General features: G+C 43.9%; 1 protein-coding gene across 20 annotated transcripts in view; it reads left to right on the top strand.

Moving 5' to 3' along the window:
* The window catches only part of NCAM1 (neural cell adhesion molecule 1), a 294,651-nt gene that overhangs the window by 260,607 nt on the left and 11,505 nt on the right, over window positions 1–22,539 (top strand). For 7 of the 20 annotated variants that reach the window (XM_081281556.1, XM_081281559.1, XM_081281557.1 and 4 more), the window contains 2 exons: window positions 13,731–13,855; window positions 16,993–17,170. In XM_081281556.1, the coding sequence (XP_081137682.1) occupies window positions 13,731–13,855; window positions 16,993–17,170 (303 nt within the window). Of the gene's footprint in view, window positions 1–1,508; window positions 1,551–13,730; window positions 13,856–16,989; window positions 17,171–19,619; window positions 21,644–22,539 lie in introns of those variants that run through there. The other 13 variants (XM_081281550.1, XM_081281551.1, XM_081281568.1 and 10 more) reach the window with 5 other exon arrangements.

The raw sequence follows: 22,539 nt of genomic DNA, 5'->3' as shown, positions 1-22,539 counted from the left end.
TAAAATGTAATTTTTTCTGTGGTCAGCTTCCATCCATCCCCCTAAAGTAAGCAGCAAACATCAAAGCATTCATCAATTTCTGCTTTGCCCACCTGATCAGTACCACTGGCCCAGCAAGAATAGCAACTGGTCAGCCTCAGGCTGTGCCACTGGCTGAGTCTGACTCATGTCCAGGCATGCCATTTTGCTTCTCTGATCTTTTGTTCCTTTGGATCCCCACGAGTAGAGAGAGCTCTGGGTCTCCTACTCTGGAGTTTTATCCTAGTTGGAGGAGGGGGGGCGGTAAGGGGGAGGAGACAGAGGAAAGTGAGACACCAGCTGAGCAAGTACAGGATGGGATGCCAGCGTGGACTCAGAGCAGCACACAGCAGCAGGTACACAGGCAGGGTGGCCCTGCCCAGCTGGATTTTTTTCTCCCTGGTACAGCAGAAGCCACTGATGTTTGAGCTCAGCCTCAAAAGGTGGCTCAAGCTCCAAGCTCAAATGCCCTCTGTTCTCTTTTTGACTCAGAATCATGCACGGTGCCATCCCAGGCAGTGTGCTACAGCAGAAGGAGTGCAGGCCTTGGAAACACAAATCCCAATCTGCTCTTTCTGCCTACAGCCCCACAACTTCTAATAAGCCACTCAAACTCCCCAAATCTCAGGATTGTCATCTCTAAAATGAAGGGCAGATTCCACTTACCTTTCAGATGTTTGTGTAAATTAAAGAAAAATGTAAAACATACAAAACTGAGTATCCAACTTGTAGCAGCTGAAATTGATAGTAAGAATAAATGGGAGCCAGGCACAGTGGTGCACTCCTGTAATCCCAGCAGTTTGGGAGGATGAGAGGTAGGAGGATTGCAGGTTCAAAGCCAGCCTCAGCAATTTAGCAAGGCTATAAGCAACCTAGTAAGACTCTATCTCAAAATAAAAACGGCTGGGGATGTGGCTCAGTGGTTTAATCCTGGCACCAAAATAATAATAATAATAATAAGAAGAAGAAGAAGAAGAAGAAGAAGAATAAATAAAAGGGGGTGTATTTTTTCCTTGCTGTGAGTCTTTTGTCAGCAAAATTTTGGATAATCTTTTAAAAATATTTACATTAGTATTGATAAATTAGGGAAGAAGGGAATGAAAGAATATCCCTTCATCATTTCTGTCTTTTCTTTATGATACCCATATATAAAATATATGTAGCCATTTACAGTGGTGCACACTGTAATCCCAGCCCTTGGGAGGCTGAAGCAGGAGGATCATGGGTTCAAAGCCAGTGTTAGCAATATAGTGAGGCCCTAAGCAACTTGGTGAAACCCTGTCTCAAAATAAATATATAAAAAGGGCTGGGGATGATGTGGCTTAGTGATTATGTGACCCTGGATTCAACCCCTGGTACCCCAAAAAAGAATTTAAATTAAATTTTTAAAAATACATGTACACATACATGTATATACATATAGACTTAAGATTTTACCTCCCTTCTTCCTTCACCATTCTGTTACCCTCTCTGTCCTTCACATTTCATAGCAACCTGGCCTCTTCCTGCCCTTACATCCTCAGTACTGTCTAGTGAGTACAGAGCTGAGCTGAGCTCAGCTGCACCTCTGATTGCTGCTTGTTGGAGAGCCAACTTCTGGGTTGCCATACTGCTTGTGTTTTTCCCTTTTATTAAAAGCAATAGTTGTCAATGCATGGAGGCTTCTTGCCTAGAATGGTTTCCTAAGCATGCTATCTGCTTGGCCTAGGGAGCAAACCAAGCATCTTCAAAAGAACAGGGTGATTATTTGTAGAATGCTCTGTGCCTGAGGAGGCCTTTGCAAATTGACTTTCACATTAAAAATAGAAAAGGATTAGGGAAACTCTGAGCAGACAAAGAACGCCAACTCCTTCCTAGCTTTTGTTGCCCACTCACTCTAAAATACATACACATGAGCATGCACACAAGTGCACACTAATGTAGAAATCCCAAACGACTGAGAGAGAGGAAAGAAATAGGAGGAAGTAGCTGCTTAGAGGAAGGTGGAGAGTGGTGCAGAGAAGGCTGCACCATGGCTGCCTTTGTCTCACTGTGCAGAGTACACTCTGAGGAAGTGAGCCAGAGCGCCTTCCTTCTGTCTCTTGCAGGCTTCCTCTGCAGTTCTAGAAAATGATGGACCTGGACCAAAGAAACCTCACCCAGGCTCCCTCTGGGTTGAAAATCCAGATGAAAGTGCTGCAATTCAACCCTTGACAGTAGAGTTAAGAGCCTGACCATATGATTTTTTCCCATTGTGTAAAGATGACACTGATCACCACTGTACAAGTTCCAAGCTGGCCTTTAGGTGCTCTAAAATGAAGCCGGATGTGTTGAAGACCTACATCCTCTGGCTAGGCTACAGGAGTGTATGTGCATGTTTGTAGTGTTTAAACACCGAAGCTAGATGGAGGTTTCAAGTTTTACAATATTTCTGGGTGTGCGCGTGCGCGCGCAGGCGCGCACACACACGCACACACACACACAAAGATACATCCCATTCAGCCCGAGTCAGAGGGAAAGGGCAGAAAGCAGGTATGCACAGTACAGCTCCTGCTCCCTGGGCCAAGGCTTCTGAGACATTGAACAGAGAAGAAAAGGGTTTCCTGGTTCTGTGTGATGCATGAAATGGTTCTTTTTTCTACTGCAGAACACAGCTAAGAGTCTGCTTTCTTGGTGTTCCCTTCGTGTGTGTGCTGTGATGAATTTTAATTCCTGATGCTTTTGAGGTTTCATTTTGTCAGCAGAGCAGAGTGGGTGACAATGAGCTGTGGGTTTAATTCGGATGATGAGGTTTCTTTGTTGGTGGTTGTTTTCTTTTTGCGTTTGGTAAAGGAATGCAGCTAATAGCACCCTTTCTTCTACAGTGTCCCTCCTGGCCTTTTGCGGTCTGGTGCAGTATGTGTCCCTATTCCCCCCCTTACACACAGTAGGAGAAAGCTGTGTGTGTGATGTACTTGCGCACCTGTGTCATAGTTAACGCATCTCCCTGTTGCTTGGTCTTCTCTATCAGTGAAATGCAACCTTGATTCCAGATTCTTCCTAAAGGAGGAATGAAGTGTTTCTCCCCTGTCATGTTTAATTTTTAAACAACCATTGCCGCCCACAGACAAAATGCTTAGTTGTGACATTCAAAGGAAGAAAGTTTGAATCCATTTTATTTTGGACCACTTGTCTACTGACCCAAATCATAGGTTCCAGTGGATCCTGAGATAAAGTAAAGGCAGCCACAATTGGGTGGTGGCCTATATTTAGCATGGACAGACTCCTCCCCAGACAAAATGTAGCACCTGTGACTTGCATGAAACTAACAACAAAATAGCTATAAGCAGGCAAAACTCCATTGATCATCAACCAGTAAGGGTGAAAATAAATAACATCTCCTAGTTTTGCATGTGTGAGTAGATTCACTTATAATTATGAGTGGATAAAAGTATCCTAAATAAAATTCAAAGAGAAACTTTGGGCACCTGTAGGACACCCTCAGTGGAAACCAAGGACAATAAGAAGTGCACATTCTGGTAGCTTATAGTGGCAGGCCATATAGAACTTGGTTAAATAATTTCTCTCTGATTATTTTTAACCAGCTGTGTGCCTCTTGCAAAAAAGTATAGATCTCCCTCTTCCCCCTTAGCTTCAACTTGCAATAACCAAATCTTCCCCAAGCCTGTGAAAGTTGAGATGGGAAACCCAAAATGCCTTTTCAGAGCTCAAGATCCTTCAGTCCCAAATTGGAATGGAGGACACAACACAGGACTGAAAGGAAGAGAGATGAATCCAAATGAGAAGACTATTGTTTATTTGACAGTAGAATATTTTTTGACATATCATTATATACACATGGACATATTATACATACACCTTCCCATTCTTCTGGTTGTACATGATGTGGAATTACATAGGTTGTATATTCATATATGAACATAGAGAAGTATTTTTTTTTTACATTGTGAATATCACATTCATTTTCTATCAGTGCAGCCTAAGGTCTGGAGATATAACTTCATCCACATGCTGTCAGGCATTTGTTTAATGCCAGGTTCTCAGCTCACTCAGCCAGAGGTTCAGTTCCTCCAGGTTAGTGTTGACAGAGCCATTCCCTGATGGCTGCCAGAAGGAAACCCATTCCCTGATATGCTCTGGCCTTTTCTTTTATATGTGTCTTGACCTTGGGGAGTCTCAGCAGAGGTCAGCAATATTGTGGGTATGCAGGTAGGGAAGCCAGACAAGACCCTCAAAGCCAGCATCTCTGGGCTGTATCCACCCAGCCCCATCCAGCCCACGTTCCCTCCCCTTGTTCACCAGTGGAAACCTGAAATGACCTCTCTTAATTTAATGCGATCTTTTGTTTTTCCAGGGCTTAGAGTCTTCACCTTAACAATCTCAGGACTTTACCTTGATGGCCCTTGGCTTTTTTCATCATTGCCTTTGTTTCCCAAGGATGCTGAGACATTTCTGGAGTCTGTGAATAATGACTTGATTTTGTTCTTTTCCTTTAACAGTCTCCTGGATTGACTTTGACATCTGGGTCCTGACAGAAACACCTCCCCATTTCAGAACAAGTGTTCATGTTCCTTAGTGTGTATTAATATGCAGTGTAGCAGCTGTATCTAATGCTTATTGGTGTTGTTAACCAAATTCTCTTTATGATTTATTATTTTCCTATTTCTGGGCAGTTTTACTGTCCTCCCAATGTTTCTTAAATATGCTGCTAATTTAATTTGATTTCTCCTTTTATTTAGTCTGTGATTTTGTTGTTGATTTTTCTCCCTACCCATTGTTTACATCAGTTTTTAATTTTTTTGTATTTTCCATGTGACCTCCTCCACTTTCCTTTCAACCAATCATGTGCGTGCGTATCATGTGACTTTGTCATGTGGCTTGCATGGTGCTGATGATGTCGTCCACGCTGGTGAACAGAAGGTAAAACTCTTTATTCTGATTAGTGAAATAAATCTGGGACCACAGCCTGGCACCAAGGGTCCACTCATTTCTTTCCACTTCAGATATCCTAAAAGAAGCCATTTGAGAGCTTTCCTCTTGTTCTCAATTCACACCCAGAATTCATCATTCCTTACAACTGTCCAATGTGGCAATTAGATAACGTGACTGTCTTTGGTTTAATATTTTGCTTCAAGACATTTGGTCACACCAGCTGCTCTCTAAGGAAAGCCACGTTAGCCACAGTACAGTTTGCAAACTTGAATTTTTATCAGAGAGTTCATAAAAAATATTTCCCAGAAACATGTTTGTAATTAGCCCTATAGCATTGTTATTTAACTTTATATCCAGAAGTTCTATTCCCCACCATTGTTCTAAAATTAATCACAGTCCCATGAAAATGTTTGCAATCTTAAAGTGAGACAGAGAGAAATACTCCATTGCAAAGGTTATATTTGTTCAGAACCAGTGAGAGTGCTTCATACAATTCATGCAAATTGAGGACTTTCTGAAATAGGAATTTGCATTAGAGCAGTTTGTCTGTGATTACTGAGGTGTCACTTTTCAAGAGTGGCCCTCCCCCAGGCAGGGGGGACAAATCAAGCAAAAGTCACTTGGCAATTACCATGACTGGAGATCTCCGTGTAATCAAGAAGCACATGATTGACCCTTGCAGCAAAGGAAATAAAATTATAGCCTAATTAAGCACATAGCGGTGACAAAATAATTAGTTAATATTGTGCCTGTCACAACCTCGTTAAAAACATTTCTCACTTACCATAAAGAGAGAAGAAGGAAGCCTCTGCTCACAGCTTCCCTAACTAAAATTGCCTGTTCAGAACCTGCCCTGGGAGTCAAATGCATCCCCCTCTCTTAACTGAAAATTTTTACTTCGCATCACGCCCTGAGATACATACAGGCTGCATTGATCACAAAAGCAAAACTAACACCAATAACCACCCAGTGTGCCCGTGCATGCAAGGGGTTCTCCCGTTGGACCTCACTTCTCTTGAGAACTGATTGGGCGACATCCACACAGTCAAAACCATCAACAGCTCGTCTCGCATGTTTTTTTGTTCCCTGTCTCTTCTACGTCATGCTCCCCACATGTGTTAGCCCTGTGTATTTTCCCTCTCCTTCATGCTACATCTACTATGTACCATCTCTGAGGACTTCTGCTTTGTAGGTATGGCAGCTTAGCCCTGCTCTAGTCCCATTTACAACCAGGCTCCTGAACTTGCACAGAAGCCACCTCGTTTCCAAAAAGAACCGTTTGATATTTACATCATAGGAAATATGGTGGGAACATCCCCAGAAGGACACCTGATGCTGTACACAGTAAGATTTGACCTACCTTCAAAAATTATCTTGATCTGTCAGTCATAGGGCAGAGAATATCGGAAACTTCAGATTTTCTAAACTCAAGTTCCACCCCAAATACTAAAGTTTTAGTACTTCCCTAAAGTTGGCAACCAGCAGGAGCAGAATTCTTTCAGACTTGTGGTGACTGCTCAGTGACTGATTATATTACTCAGCTTTTCATTGCTGTGACCAGAATACTCAATAAGAACCACTTAGCAAAGGAAAAGATTATTTTGACTCATGGTTTCAGAGGTTTAGTCTATGGTCGGCCAAATGCATTGCTCTTGGCCCAAGATAAAGCAGAACATCATGGCAGAAGATCATGGAGGAAGAAAGCTGCTCATCTCATGGCTGCCAGGAAGCAGAGATCACAGGGAAGAACCCCCTCGAGGCATACCCCAGTGACCCACCTTCTCCAACTGCTCCCCACCTGCCTACAATTACTCCCAGTCAGTCCATTCAAATAAAGATGGACTAACCAGGTTACAGCTTTCATAATCTAGTCATTTCACCTCCCAAAATTTCTGCATTAGTGTGGGAGTTTTGGGGGGACACCTCATATCCAAACCATACATTGATGCTCTAGAAAAAGATCTGGCCCTTCCCCCTGAGATGCTAATTGTGAGCAGATGCTGGATATTGGCTTTGGAACTCATTCGCTTATGTTTTAAAACAGGTTTGGTCATTTCTGTGAAATGATATAATTCAGAATGAAGCAAAGCACAACATTAAAATAGAAACTTATTTACTCCTCCAAAGAGAGAACTCTTTCTAAACGTTTAAACAAAACAAGAAATATTAGAAGATGTTTTCTATAGTTGTCCTAGATGCATGCCTTAGCAGTGATCTTGGCCGTCAGTAAAAACTGTGATCAGTACTAAAAAAAAAAAAAAAAAAAAAAAAAAAAAAAAAAAAAAAAAAAAATCACTGAGAGCCTTATGGAATTCTAAAGCTATCATTACCCCTCATCGAACTATGTTCCCATCCATGACCGATCCTCTCCTGCCATCTGCAAGGGTCAGGAATTTCTCAGGAGAGCCACCAGCAGCAGTAGGAAGTGGCCTTTAATAATAAAGTTTAAGGGAATACAGAGATCAGGACAATTAAAATTTCCAGAGGAGATAAATAAACCCTTGTGAAGGACAGTTATCACTTCCTTTCCCTGAAATTTACTAAGCACTGAAGGTGAATTAGACCTGAATTCAAAAATTTTGAGCTGGAGATTTTTCTCACATCAGGGAGTTATATACCCAACAATGGATGAAATCCAAGGTTCTCTATCCACCCTCTCTCCATACCCACATAAAAAACTTGCCTGGGATGCACTTAATATATGCTGCATGTTCCATCCACCTTTACGTTCAATTGGACAGTGTTTATGGAGTCCAGCAGCACTGAATAAATAAGGTAGGTAAAACAGGGACTGTCCACCATCCTTGATGGTTAGTTGGCTCCTGAGCCTTCAGGGCTTGGGTGTGGAGGCTTATGACAGATAAAGCATGGGCAATTGTAATAGGATGGCAGAAGTCAGTTTTTAATGCTCCACAGAGAAGTTTATTCTGACATCATTGCCTCATGTAACTATAGGACTTCCAGAGACTCCCAGAGCCATGATTCTGTCCATCAGTTGCTGAGGACTGAGTGTAACTGGGACTCCCCTGCCATCCCCAGCCAGCATGTGTGTGATGCAAAGCCCCCTGCACCCCTTCTGTCACGTGCTGCATGTTGAGCATGGCTCCCTCCCCATCCATTCATAATGATCTTTTTTTTTTCTTTAGCTACTGACACTGACTTGGAAATGCTGATTCTGATGAACTAAACTCTTTTAACACCTACTCTTCCTTCTTAGATTGAAAACATCACTAACCATCCCTTCCACACCCTCCTTTATTTTTTTTACAGCTGTGTGTCTGGATGGCCATGGTCTCTGGCAGGTGGACAGACTTTTCACCAGGGTTTCTGTTCTAATTGCCTTTATTTCTAAGGATTCCCCACACTGGTGGCTCCCAGGGTAGAGAGTTAGTGGGAACAGTCTGAAGGAGGAGGCAGCGATGTATCAGCCCAAATCCTGTGGGCAGAGACTGAGGCCAGGGCTGGCTTTGGCAGCCAGTTCCCCTAGGATTACCAGCATGAGGGTGGGAACATTATTAAGAAGGTTCGTTCTTCTTAATAACCCATATAATGTCCATGAGATGCTGTTGAAAATGTGCACCAACTCCCCACACCACCCTGCGGCCGTGGAGGCAGGAGCCAAGTTAATTGTTGGTGATAGTTATTTCTGTCGTAACTTCCTCAGCCTGGATCAGCCCCATAACCACAAGCCATACCTTCATGGTCATATTTTCTTTTTAGGATGATGAAAAAAAGATAATTGATCAATTAATCTGTTGGTGTTTTCATGACACCCACGAGAAGGGAATTGGTGTTTTTGTGGTTCTGTCAGAGCTCATTTGTTGATGCTTGGCTTGTACTTTGTGGTGCCATGTGCCACCCTACCTCCAGCACATTCACCTTTCCTAAGGAAACCAAGGCTGAAAAGGATTTATGGGCCAGGTACCTCCATGAGCTCAGTCCTGGAGAACTAAGCATCCTTTCTCTGTAGAACCTGGGGAACTGGCCACGTCTGTACCCATTCATTCTGTATCCTGGCCTCCCCTGGAACCAGGAGCTAGGATGACAGAGTCAGGTCACTTAGCACAAGCCTATTCTTAATCCTGGAGAGGAGATAGGACACCTGACCCCAGAGGCCAGATTTGGGGGGAACAATGCTGAAGGCAAATGGATACCTATCCTTAGCATGTTCAGTCTGCTCTTTCAGACTGTCAGAAAGCCAGGTAGGTTACCAAAAGAAATATCAGAGAGAGTCATGTGGACCCAAGAACGTGTGCAACATGGATCTCACATTCATTTGCATTATATCTACAACTAAGAGCTGTTTTCAGGAAAGACAATTGGTGGTCTAATAAATCTAAATCCCAGTTCCCCAAAGTAATTTGCTCATCTCTTAAGGACCTATCAATAACTGCTTGATGAAATTGTAATGTTTCTGAGTGGGAAAAAATGGAATAGACTTAGGCTTCATATCTGAATAGCTAAATCATACATTTTGGGCTTTTTAAAAGCAAATAATAAAAACAGTTTTACACAAGTTGCAAATTGCTTATAAGAAAGAACCAACCAAAGGAGACAGGAGTCAGGATAAACAAAATGAACATTATTTTTAATGTATGACAATGTTGTTTGATGGGAACAATAAGAGATTTTAATGCAAGCCCTACATCCATCACTGGTTTAACACTCAGACCGGGAAACTTTGTGTGGGTCCCTAGGGGAGAGAAAATAAAGTGGACGAGTAAAGAGATCAAGCCTTCTGGAAGATAGCTGTTTGGCACCTCGGCATTTAATGCAAAATGTATAGCTCTTGGTGCTTCAGCTTCTTTGAGTCAAAATCAGAATAGTGTTTCATTTTAAAATTAACAAAAGCTTCCCAACACCCTATACTATGTATCATCTATGCTGTGGGATTCATAAGTCCAGCAGATGTTCCTAACCCCATGGCTCCTCCTAATAGGAGGAAGGGCCTGAAGCAGACTCAGATTTAAGAGCAGAGAAGCCCAGTAATTACAAAGGAGGAACCTACAATCTGCATGGCCAGAAATATACATTTCAATTATGGTTTCTAGAGGGAATTTCATAAAATTTCATAAATCTTCCTATGATAGTGTGTGCTTCTATGGCACATTCTTTTTTTTCTTGAGCTGGTTATTCACATCCTGGTAGAAAATACTAGAATTGCCCAGTATTTCATATTTGCTATCGTCAAGGTTTATTTTTAGGGTACTGCTACTTTCGTCTTTGCATAAAATATTTGGGGGGAAATTTTGAGTCATAGCTGAAGCTAAATTCAAAGGGTATAATTAACCCTAGGGGTCTTGTCAGAGCAACCTGCCTATTGCTGCTGAATTGCAAACCAACATTTACAAATAATTGCCATATTGGTTTTGCTGAAATTGCCTATAATGATTTCAATCACAGCAGCCACCCTAGAACCTTACGACCCTTTAAATCATTTCTTCTGCTAATGTATTCAATTAAGCAATGAGTCTCCTGAATGCTGGGTTCTCACTGCTTCTGCAGTGACTCCTTCCCTGTCAAGCCCGGCTTTGTGCAGAGAGCTTAGGAAAGGCTCTTTAACCCCATTTCTAACCTTTAAGAAATGTGGATGGTGGTAAACATTTGAAGATGAATTAGACAACTGAGTAAACAATTGCTTTATCCAAATTTTACTGTACTTACAGCAAGTTATAGAGCCACAAAGTCTATCAAAATCTCGATGATTTTAGTTGAAAATGATCTTCCTGTAGGAATACTGTCAGAGGAAGGGTTATGTTTAAGTCCAAGAGTCTCATGATTTTTTTAAAAGATCATAACTAAGTTCTTTCATTTAGCTAGCAAAAGCATATCTTATCTTTAAGACTTCATTGCCCGACAGTCTATCTGGTATCTAGTAGACACACAGTACACATTTGGTGAATAAATTGTGTGGGAAAATCACTCTAAATAATACACCTAAAAATTATACAATAGAAAATTCTTAAAATTCTATGAAAAAACAATACACATCTGACTAACATGGTAGTCACTCAGATAAAATGGTAGCAAATTATAGTGTTCTAACTATAGTTAAATGTTAGAACTTTAACTGTGGCACAGTTTTTAGGGGCTTTTCTTGTGATTCCAATAATATTTTTTTTCTGAAACAAATCCAGACATGAGAGAGTTTCTTCTTGTGGGCCATTGGATTCTGCAAACATTCCTTGGAGAGATTTTTTTTTTTTGTTCATGTATCTTTAAAGAGGCTTGGGATTCTCTTTTCAAAGATAGAACATTTTTGAGAAAAGTTTTCAAAAATTGTACAGCAAAAGTTGACAACTTTGTGCCTTAGAGATATAGAATTGTCAATCTTTGGGTATATCTCCCTAAAATTGGCTGAAGGCATATATCATAGGTTCATCCTTTCATGGTGTTGTAAGTAATAGCAGAGGCGTAGTTGGGAGATCACTCTAGTGCGGTGAGCCTGTCACAGTGTCACCACGTGGCAGAGCTGGAAGGAACCCTAGTATTCCATCCAGTGGCCACATGCTGCAGACATGCAAAGAGGTGGTAACCTGGCTATGACATCACAGCTCCTGGGAAGCAGAGTTCAGAGAAGGCATCTCATGGTATTGGCTCAGCCTTGAAAACCCACACTACTCCATTCCATGAGGAAAGACTGAGAAGCATCAGGCAAAGCAGCCCCCAGAAACTCATTTTTGAGTGGTCCCAAGGAGTCCCTGGGGGAGCATGTGGTCCTTGCCTAATTGATGTGTTAGAAGGGTCACTGATACTGCCTGATAGAAATCACCTCCTTCCTAAAGGCAGATAGACCATCCAACACACAGCATGTTGCAATTAATGTACATTTCCCATCAGTCAGGGGTCACCATCCATCCTAGCTTGCCTGAGCCTGAGGGGTTTCCTGGGATGTCAAACTTGCAGTGGTAAAACCTGGAATGTTCCAGTCTAACTGTGATAAGTTGGTTACCCTAATTAAGTCAGAGAAAGGAATCTACCAAGTTCTACAGTGTCTCCTCCTTTCATTGGTTCAACATGGCAGAATCTACACAGAGCTCCTGCCTACTCTAAAACAGACTCTACTTTGAGCTTCTTTTGACACTGGACACTTACAATGATGTAGACATACTAAATTAGCATCTAAGACTTAGAAAAGCCTCTACATACCTTGATATACCTAAACTAAATGTCTACATATTTTCCATTGAGTAGTTTGGGTGAGTGGCTAGATAGTGGCTCAAAATCAGGACAATTTTTGCTCGAAGCCCATTTATTTTGGTAATCCTGTCTTCATTTTCCTTTAATTACTTCTTGTAGAAAACAAATAATAAACACAACTTTTCCTAAATATCCCTAGACATCAAGACTGTGTATCCTTCCTGCTGCAGGTGTTATTTGTCCCTGTCACACTGTTGCTCAAACCTAACCATGCACGCAGGTCACCAAATGAGAGTCTGCATTTCTAACAAGTTCCCGATGATATGCGTGCTGCTGGCCTGATGTGCTAAATAGCAAGGCTTTGTGTTAGCTCTCTACAGCTCCTCCTTGTATCAAAGGGAGGAGGCTCACAAAGTAGCTGGGCAAGGAGGCCAAGCTAAACACTGCCTCTGCCAGCAGCCTGCTCCCACAGGGCCAATGGTGCAGAGTGGGGTGATGAGGTCCACAGCCTAGTGACAGCCTTTTTCCTGGCTCTTCTATCATGTTTGTGATTGTTTTCCTGGCCAGACAGAGGGACTTACCCATAAGGTAACTATTGCATAGCTTCCCCCAAGCCTCCTCTCTGAGCTCAAGAGATAATAATGGAGGTGGCTCCTCCCAGTAAGTGCAGGACCCCCAAGTGTGTTGAATCTTAATTGTTACTCTTGATATCAGATAATCTCTCACCTGTTGCTTTCAGCATACACTAACAAAATAGTTTCTCTCAAAGTAAATCCGTGTCTTAGGGAAGAGCCATCCTAGCCCTGGTAGTTTTTCACATTCAGGTTCGTCTTTCTTCTCAAACTCGGATTCATAGCGCCTCAGTCTGAGCGAGCATATACTACACATAAAGAAAAACATTGACTTTTTTCCTTTTCTGTTGAGCAGCGCTAAAACCAATTTCTTTCTCTCCCCTCTCACAAAGAGAAAGTACTTTAATGACTGTTGCTTTAATACATTGAAGTGCTGAGGATTATCACTCACTCAGTTGAGCCATAAATGCCGTATAGTTACAGGAAACTTGCCTGTGGCAGTTTGTGCTTTATTTAATCATAACTGGAAACTTATTTTTCTAAATGATTCTAAAACAATAAAAACTTAATTCATGAAAAGCTAGTCACAAGAATGTAACAGCATTCAGTCCCATTGGATCAAACCCTTGGGCCTTTGGGGCGAGTGATGTACCCGAGGGAAAAACTGGACTGTTTTGAAAAATAATTCTAGGGGTGTAACTTTTCTGCTCAAACACTTACATTTTCCCATATTTCAGGCTGTCCGTCAAGATGTGCCAGACTCATAAAAATTATATCTGCAGTGTGAGAGCAGCTGAAAGGAAATGAAAGTAGCAGTGAGAGACAGGAAAACCCTGTTAGCAAAACAGAGTGCTGGTAGGGAGAGTGTTACCCAGAACATTTACAAAAGACACACTCCCTTTGAGCTACAACTGAGTGATGCAACTAAGTGGAACTTGGAGGGTTTGTATTATTGTGTTTTAATCATTCAATTTGTGAAAAAGCAAGAAAAGTGCCCAGCCTTCCCCTCCCATCCCTATATCCCATTCTGATGGATCTGATTATCATTCTGTAGACCAAAATTTCATGTGAATTCACTGGCTGTTTCAGGGGAGCCCAGTGCACCTAAACTCGAAGGGCAGATGGGAGAGGATGGGAACTCTATTAAGGTGAACTTGATCAAGCAGGACGACGGCGGCTCCCCCATCAGACACTATCTGGTCAAGTATCGAGCGGTGAGTAGCCTTCTACCCCAGACTCGACCCCATCCCTGCATCATTGACACCTCCTTGTCCTTTGAAGGGACAACCAGGTGAAGCCCAGGTAGGTTGGAGTGAGACAGTTCTTGTCCTGTATCCTATAGCTGACTCATGGGCACTTGAGGATTTAAAACTCACAGGGTTTTAAATCCTAAGACCATCTGGAACTGTTAGACCATTGGACCATTTGAAAACACTTAAAATGATTGTGGTGTTGACAGACCCACACCATGATTGGTTTTCCTGGTTCTTAAATTTTTCTATAAAGTTATGTAAAGGCCTGTTCTCTGCACAAAAACCCTGTGAAGCGGGACTTGAAATTTTCCTCACTGTACAGGTGAAGTAACCAGAGCTGCAGCAGAAGCTGGAGGTCTTACCCAGCTGGGTGAGCTGGAATTTGAATTCAGGCTCAAGTAACTGATGAGCCTGGGCTCTTACCCCTGCCTGAAGCTGCCTTAAGATCCTAAGGCTGCGCCGTTCCCTTCCCCTGCTCTTTGGCTCTAAGCCTCTTCTTCTGTCTTGCTCATCACTCATCTAAGATGTCCAGCATTCCACCTTTCACCCCCAACCTCTCCAAATCCAAAGATGCTTGTTCATCATCAACCACAAGAGTTGCTAAGAGATGTTGAAACAGTCTCTGGGCACTGGGAACAGCCTGTTGCTAGAGTTTCTTAGCAATAGAAAATGAGCCAGAGAGCAGTTTCCTTTCTTCAAGTTGCCCAAGTAAGGCTTTTTCCAGGAAGTTGGCTTCCTCTCTTTGTCATGTGATCAGCCCCTGAGGTAGAAGTGACATTTGGGTCATTAGCTAGTTAGGCTTCTAGAGAGTTGGTCCAGCACAGAGCCTTCCAGGCACTCCTCTCAGCCAGTGGGCAGGCTGTCAATGCAGCCCTGCTTCCCACTTAATTTCTAAGTCATGCCGGGGTGATCTGATATAGTAGAGAAAAACTCAGTTGACCTTTTAAGGCCCAGCCCAGAGGGATCACAGAATGAGAGGTCTCTATGCTTCCTCAGGGCAGAGAAGGATCCCAGGACCAGGCAGGTCTTTGCACACTCCACTGGAAGCAGATGGACTGGTAGGATGGACTGCCTCTGGCCATTGTTAAGCTAATTTGGCCCAGTAGACAGAGCATGGGTTTTAGAGCCAGACAGGCAAGGCATCCGGTTCCCACTTTACCACGTACCAGCATAAGACCTGACTAGGTCACCCAATCTTCCAAAACCTGCATTAGTTCACCTGTAAAATGGGGATAGAATAACTTACCAAGTTGTAAAGATTCACAATATTGTCTACAAAGAACCTGAAGTATGTGTGGCCCTTGGAAGCCTCTATAAATGGTAGCTGCAGTTTCTGCTAAGATGCAGGCTCCAGCTAAAAGTTTCTCCCACAAGAGGCCACCTCCAGGGCCAGCCATCATAACTGTGTTAGAAAGACAACCAACCGGAGTAAAACTCCCGAGCTATTTTAGATTTCAGTAATGTTAACCACCCTCTCCCTTTCACTTCAAAACTTATTGTTTGCTAAATATTATCATGTATTATTAATATGTATTATATAACATAATGTTTGCTTTATTGAATATTTGCTTTGTAGTTGGGTTGTCTCTTCTGTAATGATGTTTGCTGAGGAAGACAGAGAAAGAAGACTACAGACAGACGGCTCAATTTTTTTGTTTTAAATGAAAACAGGACCCCGTAGTGGCAGACACAAAGCTAACTTACAGCACAGCCCAGGCATCCTGCTTAGGCACTAGGAAATCACAACTTTTTCTAGCATTTCCCCATAATAGTCTCAGGCCCTGGCATAGGCACTATCACATTCTTAAAGGTGTCTTTTTGACTGGTCCAAATGGTTTTGCCTGGTAAGACCTCTTTTGCTGTAAGATGACTCCCATCAGCCCTGGGCCTGTGGGGCTCTGGACCATCTTCCATTGTTGCCATGTTCTGCTCTCAGAAGAGCAGACTGTCGTTCAGTAAGCATTTGTTAGACCTTCCTGTGTGTCCAGCATGTATCTCAGGGCACAGGCCTTGAGAAAGGGCCAGAGGTTGTGATCAGAACCACATGAAGATTTCTCAGAGGCCTCTGCATCTTTTCCCACAACTGTTTTGTTAAGGAGGTGCTTGCTTAACAATGGCTTTGTAAACTCCCATCCAGTGCAAATTCGTTGGCAAAGGTGAGGGCAATAACCAGAGAATGCTGGCTGAGAAAAAAAGACACACCCAGAATCCTAGCCTTCCAGCTTGTCATTTTGCCCTAGGCAATGCTGTGTGGGGCCCTCCTTGTGGGGTCCTCCTCATGGCCCCTCTGAGGATCTCTGGGTTAGGCCTGACAGCAGAACCTCATCCCTTCAGCTACAGTGCTGGAGACCAAGTCACATTATGTAGAATAAAGAATAATAATAATTCATTTAAATAGATGTATGCCAAGCTCCCTATTATGAAAGCACCCTACACAGCTTTGAGCCCAGAGGGATTTAGCTCCAACCTTGACTACAGAGTGACTTTTGGAATTTACCTACCCTCCCTCTCACATCCCCATCATCAGGTTTGGTAAGAGCCTGACAAAAACTTCCTGTAGACTTATTTTAGAGACACAATGAGAAAATGTGTAGACAGCCTTTAGGTCAGTGCCTGGCACAAAGTGTGTGCTCAATAAATGAGTGTTGATAGTGAAATTGGAGTCTATGCAGTGCTCTCAGGTCAGAAAGGTGAATCACACACCTGAGTGTGAGCAGAATTCTGAAATAGGACAAGAACCGTATTCATTTAACTACACTTCTAAAAAGCCCTCATGTCTGTGTGCCCAGCATTCCAGAATGTAGACTGGACCAAAGGGGAATGTGCTTGAGCCCCTGCATGCCCTGAAGGTGTTGAGACAGTGAGGGTGTTGTCCCTGTGCACACTGGCATTTGTAGACCTTCAAGGTTGACCTCCCCATCTGTGCATTTTTCAGGCTCACAAAGAACAAGGACCATGTTCTTTTATTGCTTCATGTTTTTGCAATTTGACACCTGTAGTTTTAGACTCCCTAAGTTTTGCCTTTTAGCAGATCTCACCAGCATTTTTATTAAAACTTTCTGGTGTCTGGTATCTTTCCTGCCGATTTCTCCCAGAAGATCTCCTCCGAGTGGAAACCAGAGATCAGGCTCCCGTCTGGTAGTGACCATGTCATGCTCAAGTCCCTGGACTGGAATGCTGAGTACGAGGTGTATGTGGTGGCTGAGAACCAGCAAGGGAAGTCCAAGGCAGCTCATTTTGTGTTCAAGACCTCGGCCCAGCCCACAGCCATCCCAGGTATGACTGCCTCCGCTTTCTAGTAGTTTTCCGCTTTGAATTAATGCATAAGTGCTGCTCCTCCTAATGCGCCTGAACAACCCTGACAACTTGCTTGCTTACAGCCATCATCACGACTGGTTGCCCAGCCAAGCTTAGTTTTGCCTTGTACCTATCTGCGCAGTGGGTTGAGATGTACTGGACCCCCAGGAAGGCTTGGCCAAGCATCCTGGGGAAAAGGTCCTGTCTCATTCGGCCTAGAAGGACCGATGCTAACCAGTCCATGAACCCCTCAGATGGGAAATGCCCAGCTCCTGCCTTGCCTTGGATTCTGGTTGAGTAAGGATCCTTTATGAGACCTTATCTGCCGTCTACCATTCCATAATAGAACACATAACTGTTTTATGCACTTTCTATATGATGCTGGCTTTCTCTGCATGACCATGGTCCAAATCTCTTCTCTATGGTGACCCCAAGAGAAGGAAGAGATGGTGCCCAGTTAGTGACAAATCCTATCTGCCAAGGGCCTCTCCCCTGAAATGGAAATTAAATTGAACCTCTTAAAATGGAACAAGTGGAGAAGACAGATGCTGGAAAGCACCATCCATGAAAGGCAGGCAGTCTGCTAGAGATTGTTTAGGTGGCAGAGCTCCTAGGAGATGCAGATCTGTCTCTAGGGATCCAGGATGGACTCAAGTGTGGGAATAAAGTGAGAGTTCTGCTTTCTGGCCTAGCTACCTTGCCACTGATGACCAGTCCTCTCATTGGCCAAATCCCTCAAAGAAAAAGTTCTTCAGCTATCACTTTGCTTTTCCAGGCCAGACAAATGCCAACCATAGGCAGGAGAGGAGACATAGATCTTACAGCTGCAGGCTGTTGGAGGGGACCCCACATACTCTGCCATGTTCAGGTGTGGTAGGAAGATAGTCTTGGGCAGCCTCCATTATGCCTGTCCCATCTGTAGAGATTGCCAGTTCCTTGGCTCAGTTGTGTGATTGCTCCTTCCAGGGGGAGACAGGCCACAAGGGGTGTGGGCTGCTTGAAATGCAGGGCTGGATGTGCAAAAGTGATATAGTCAGGCAGCAACAAAACAAGAGGTCGGTGAGTGATTCTGGATGGTTGCTTGTGTGTGAATGGGTATGTCTGGGAGACACGTGGGGCCTCCATCAAGTTGGCAGGTGAGTTTTAAGCTGTAGATCGAAGCGTGGACGGGAAGGCTCCCTGTCTCAGGCTGGGGGGGGGGGTGTCCCTACAGGTGCAAAAGTCAAGGCACTTGGTGAGGAATGTTCTCATTGCTGCTTATTAGGATGTCCAAATCTGGGTGGACTTGCTTTTCCTCGCCCCTTCTTTCCTGTGTTATTTGGTCAGCAGGATGTGAGGTCCAGATCTGTTCTGTCTTTGCAATCACTTAGAAGGTGGGAGAATGTGAGGCTTGAGTAAATCCTTTGCAGCAAGACAGGTTCCTTAAGGCAGTTGTTCCCTGGGGTGATCTCCCATAAGCAGTCACTTAGGCAGGCTGTGTTCCCATGCTGGATACTACCAGCAGCATCAACTTCTGGAATTTGGGAGTCAGACACAAAAATATTAGGGAGACCTTGTCCTCCAGAATCCTTGTGAATCATCCAAGTGCCCACTAAGCCGGAGAGGGTTGCTCACCTTATCCATGATGGCTGTGCAGGTCTACTGTGCAGGACTTAGAAGGAGGTGGCTCTGCTTGGTTGGAAGTTCCTGGACATTGTATTATTGTCCAAGAATAAAACCTCTTTGCATCACAAGACACATTTGTGGTTGAATGCTGTGGTCAGCAGGGTGGTGGAGGTGAGGTGCACAGGACTCTAACAGCAGCACAATGGCGGTGTTTGTGCAGTAGGAAGACAGGTCTGCTTCAGTGCTACCAAGGCAGCCCCCACCTCATGCACAGTTTGCTGATCTAGTGCAGACATCCAATGCATCTCTACCGCTTCAGGCAAAAGCAGTAGCGACTAGAAGACCATACACTTGCTGGCTGCAACTGAGGCTTCACCTTAGTAAGAGGTAACACTGCCCTAATCAGACCCTGGGATTTCACTGTGGAGGCTCCTGTTCTCTCACTTTAATTTCATTTGCTCGCTGGCCCCTGACCTCCCCCAATTAACCCCGCTGTGCTGCTTCTGGCCTTGCTGAGCTTCTGACCTGGCCTGTGGTATTGATACCGCACTGAACTCTTCCCTAACCTTTGTCAGTTTAATTTACTAAGTTGAATTAACCTTGAATTCTTGTGTTTTCTATATTTGACCTAATTGTTTTTCTTTTTATCTATTTTTTTTTCTCTGTTTCTGTCTCTGCCTTCTCTTTCCTTCTCTCCCCCTCCCTCCCCTTCCTGTGTCTGTCGTTACACTTGTCACCTTGGACATCACTGGGACATCCCCACTGCCACATTTATTTTTAAACAAACATGTTCTCTCTGGGGACCCATTGCTTAATACTGCAGCTACCTTGGGAGGCAATTCTGCATCCTACACCTTTGTCTCATTGCTTTTCTCTGCAGTGACTCTTCTTTTGCTCTGTTAGGAACTTGAACACAAAAATTAAATTTGCTTAAAAGCCCAGTTCCTATGGAAGCGATGAGTGCCCCTTTGGAAGAACCTGTCAGGACTACCTTGGCCCCACCACGGCCACTGAGCTGAGAGAGCAGTTTGTGTGGAAGAGGAAGGCTTTGCAATTGGAAAAAGCTTTACCTCCTGATTTTGGCCATTCACAAATACTTGTGCCACTTCATAAGGAGTTTGCCCCCTTTTTAATGGCAGTAAAAAGAATCTGAGAGCTCTTTCTTTAAAGACTATTTTTTTGAAAGAAGCATCAGGCTAGGTTCCCCCCGCAAAGTTCCTGCGTCTCTGCTACCTATTTTGTTCATACCTAAAATGTAGCAGAGGAAGAATTGGGGTTCTACAGCTCTCCTCAGATTGTTGAAATCACCACATGCCCCCTCTCATTCTAACTCTGTGCCCCTCCTGCGCCCTTCAATTAATAGCTGGCTTGGCTTGCATTTAAGTATTTAAGTGCCCCAGTTTAAAGAGCCAGATTTGGTGATTCACCTGAGCACTCTGCTGACATGATGGGCAAACTAATCCCCCTGTTGCCTATGAAGTGGAAAAAGCTGAATCGATTAGGATATTTTCTGGGGCTGATGAATGTTCTGGGAGGTACTTTGGTCCTGGTATTATAACCAGTATCTTCTGCAGTTTCTGTGAACAGGGCCAAGACACAATGTGCCCAACACATGCTGGCTTTGAAAGGTGCTTGTCTCCCAGCAGGGGTAATTCTCCTGTTGCTTAGCAGCATATCGCAGATCAGCACAGACCTCTGTGTCTTGGGGGTTGTGGTCTAGCTGTGACCCACATTGTTACCATAATCACCTGTACACCAGGCAGGTTGGAAGCTTCCACTGTGAACCAGGCCCAACTCCCGCCTTCACTGTTATACTCAGAAGTGCAAAAGGGGTGGAACAGGCCACTCCCAGACCACTCAGCCCCACTAAAGTGTCACTAAATCAGGGATGGCTCAGCCTGTCAGCTCTACCAGAATGCCCTAGCTTCCCTATTGGTCAATTGATTCAGTGACACTTTTAAAACCCTCATGAAAAGCCAGGTGCTCCTGTCTGCTGTTGGGGAGTTCACCCGGGAGAAGAGGTGGGTGTTTTTTCTGAGGTTGGACATTTGGAGATGCAAGTCTGAATCCCACCCAGTAGTGTGAGCTTGTATGCTCGGAGGTGGACTTTCTACCAAATAAAGACTCCCTCCCCACTTGTGGTCACCCATCATTCTACCTATCTCATCTCTGAACATCTCCACAGAAGTTTGATTTTTGTTCTTTTTGGTTCTTTTATTTTTTTTTTCAGTTGTGTTTTAATGTTCAAAGACTAGCCTTTCCCTTTGGGAATTCAAATAACCCTGAGCTATGGTCTGTGGGCAAAGCTACCTGTGTTGGCACCCACCAATGTCCCCAGTACTCAGTGTCAAAGCTCCAAGTGGCTTAACTCAGGCATGCAGCACCCTTGCCCAGCCACAAACCTCTCTCCTGGAGCCCAGACCCCTCTTCCCACCAGGCAGTGAATCAGGATGGTTCTTGGGCACAGGGCAAAGCCCTGGGGAGAGGAACATGGTACCCTAGGGCTGACATGAGAATCACAGGTCAGTTAGGGAGAGCTGTGGGGAGGGAGACGAGATCCCCTCCGTAATTCTTGTGTTCTTCTGATCACCCTGGGTAGAAGTCACACATATTTACCCTATGGGGGCCAGCTCTGGGGTCAGACTCAGTCTGGTCCCAGGCCACCCAGAGGAAAAGGATAGCATTAGTATATCGATATAACTCTAAATATCGAGAGGCCTGACTGTTCCTGTGCCCTCAGCACATCCCTCAGCTCATCCCAGGGCTGGATAACCCTCAGATAGAAAAACTTTGGGGTCTTGCAAACAGAGCTGTGGTTTATAATAGTTTGCCTTCAAAAGACAGAGATAGTGTGCATCCCTCCACCCACCCTAACACTTGAGTTCCCAGGGAAGGCTGCCACCCCCAGCCCTGCCAGGGATCCTTAAGAAAGCGGCCCTCAGAGAGCCCCATAGGAACGCACACTCCTGCTTTGCCCAGCCACCCTACCTTTGTGCCCTGCGTTAGTACTGTCCACATGCCACGTGACATGGGGTTTCTCTGCTCATTTTTGGAATATTTATACAGCAGGTTTGGATCACATTTTTTTTACTAATAAGAATGCTAACATTGTTGTGTAGATAATCAGCGAGGCCTTTATGAAGTTTACACCTTTGCATTATTAAAGGATATAACAGTTCATGTGAATTCTCCAGCGTGTTTCAATTTTATTTAATGTTGTGTGTCCAACAAAGTGTCAAAAGCCCTTTCCCTCCATCTCCCATGATAACTGATTACCTAAGAGACATTTAAATTGGACCTCACATTCATAGCCTGATCTCATGGAGCCGTAGCCAAAGGAGATTCTTTCCTCCCTCATGTGGAACACTGTTTTTCTCAGCTATCCTAAGAAACCCATTTCTGCCTTAGAATCCTCAGCAGGCAGAGGAGGGGAAAGTGCCTTTGCAGAACTTGGAAGGTGGTTGCTCTGAGGACAGAGGCACATTCTGAGTCATTAGATGCATAGCTCTGTAACAAGGTCTTCCAATTACACAGCAACCTTTACTCCTAACAGAGGCTACAAGGGGATCTTGAGATAGAAATGAAAGAAGGTCCTCTTTGGCCAACTATGTTCTGTTTGTTATCATCCTTCGATACCTCTCAAAGGCCCCTGAGACCAGCCATCTGTGTAACAAGTTCCAGGAAGGAGCAAGCAGACATGTGGGGTTTTATGAGTGAATCAGACTCCAGCTCAATTGTTCTGA

The sequence above is a fragment of the Spermophilus citellus genome (assembly GCF_964194105.1).
Source record: "Spermophilus citellus genome assembly, chromosome: 2".
Lineage (NCBI taxonomy): Eukaryota > Metazoa > Chordata > Mammalia > Rodentia > Sciuridae > Spermophilus > Spermophilus citellus.
This window is presented reverse-complemented; position numbering and strand designations above follow the sequence as displayed.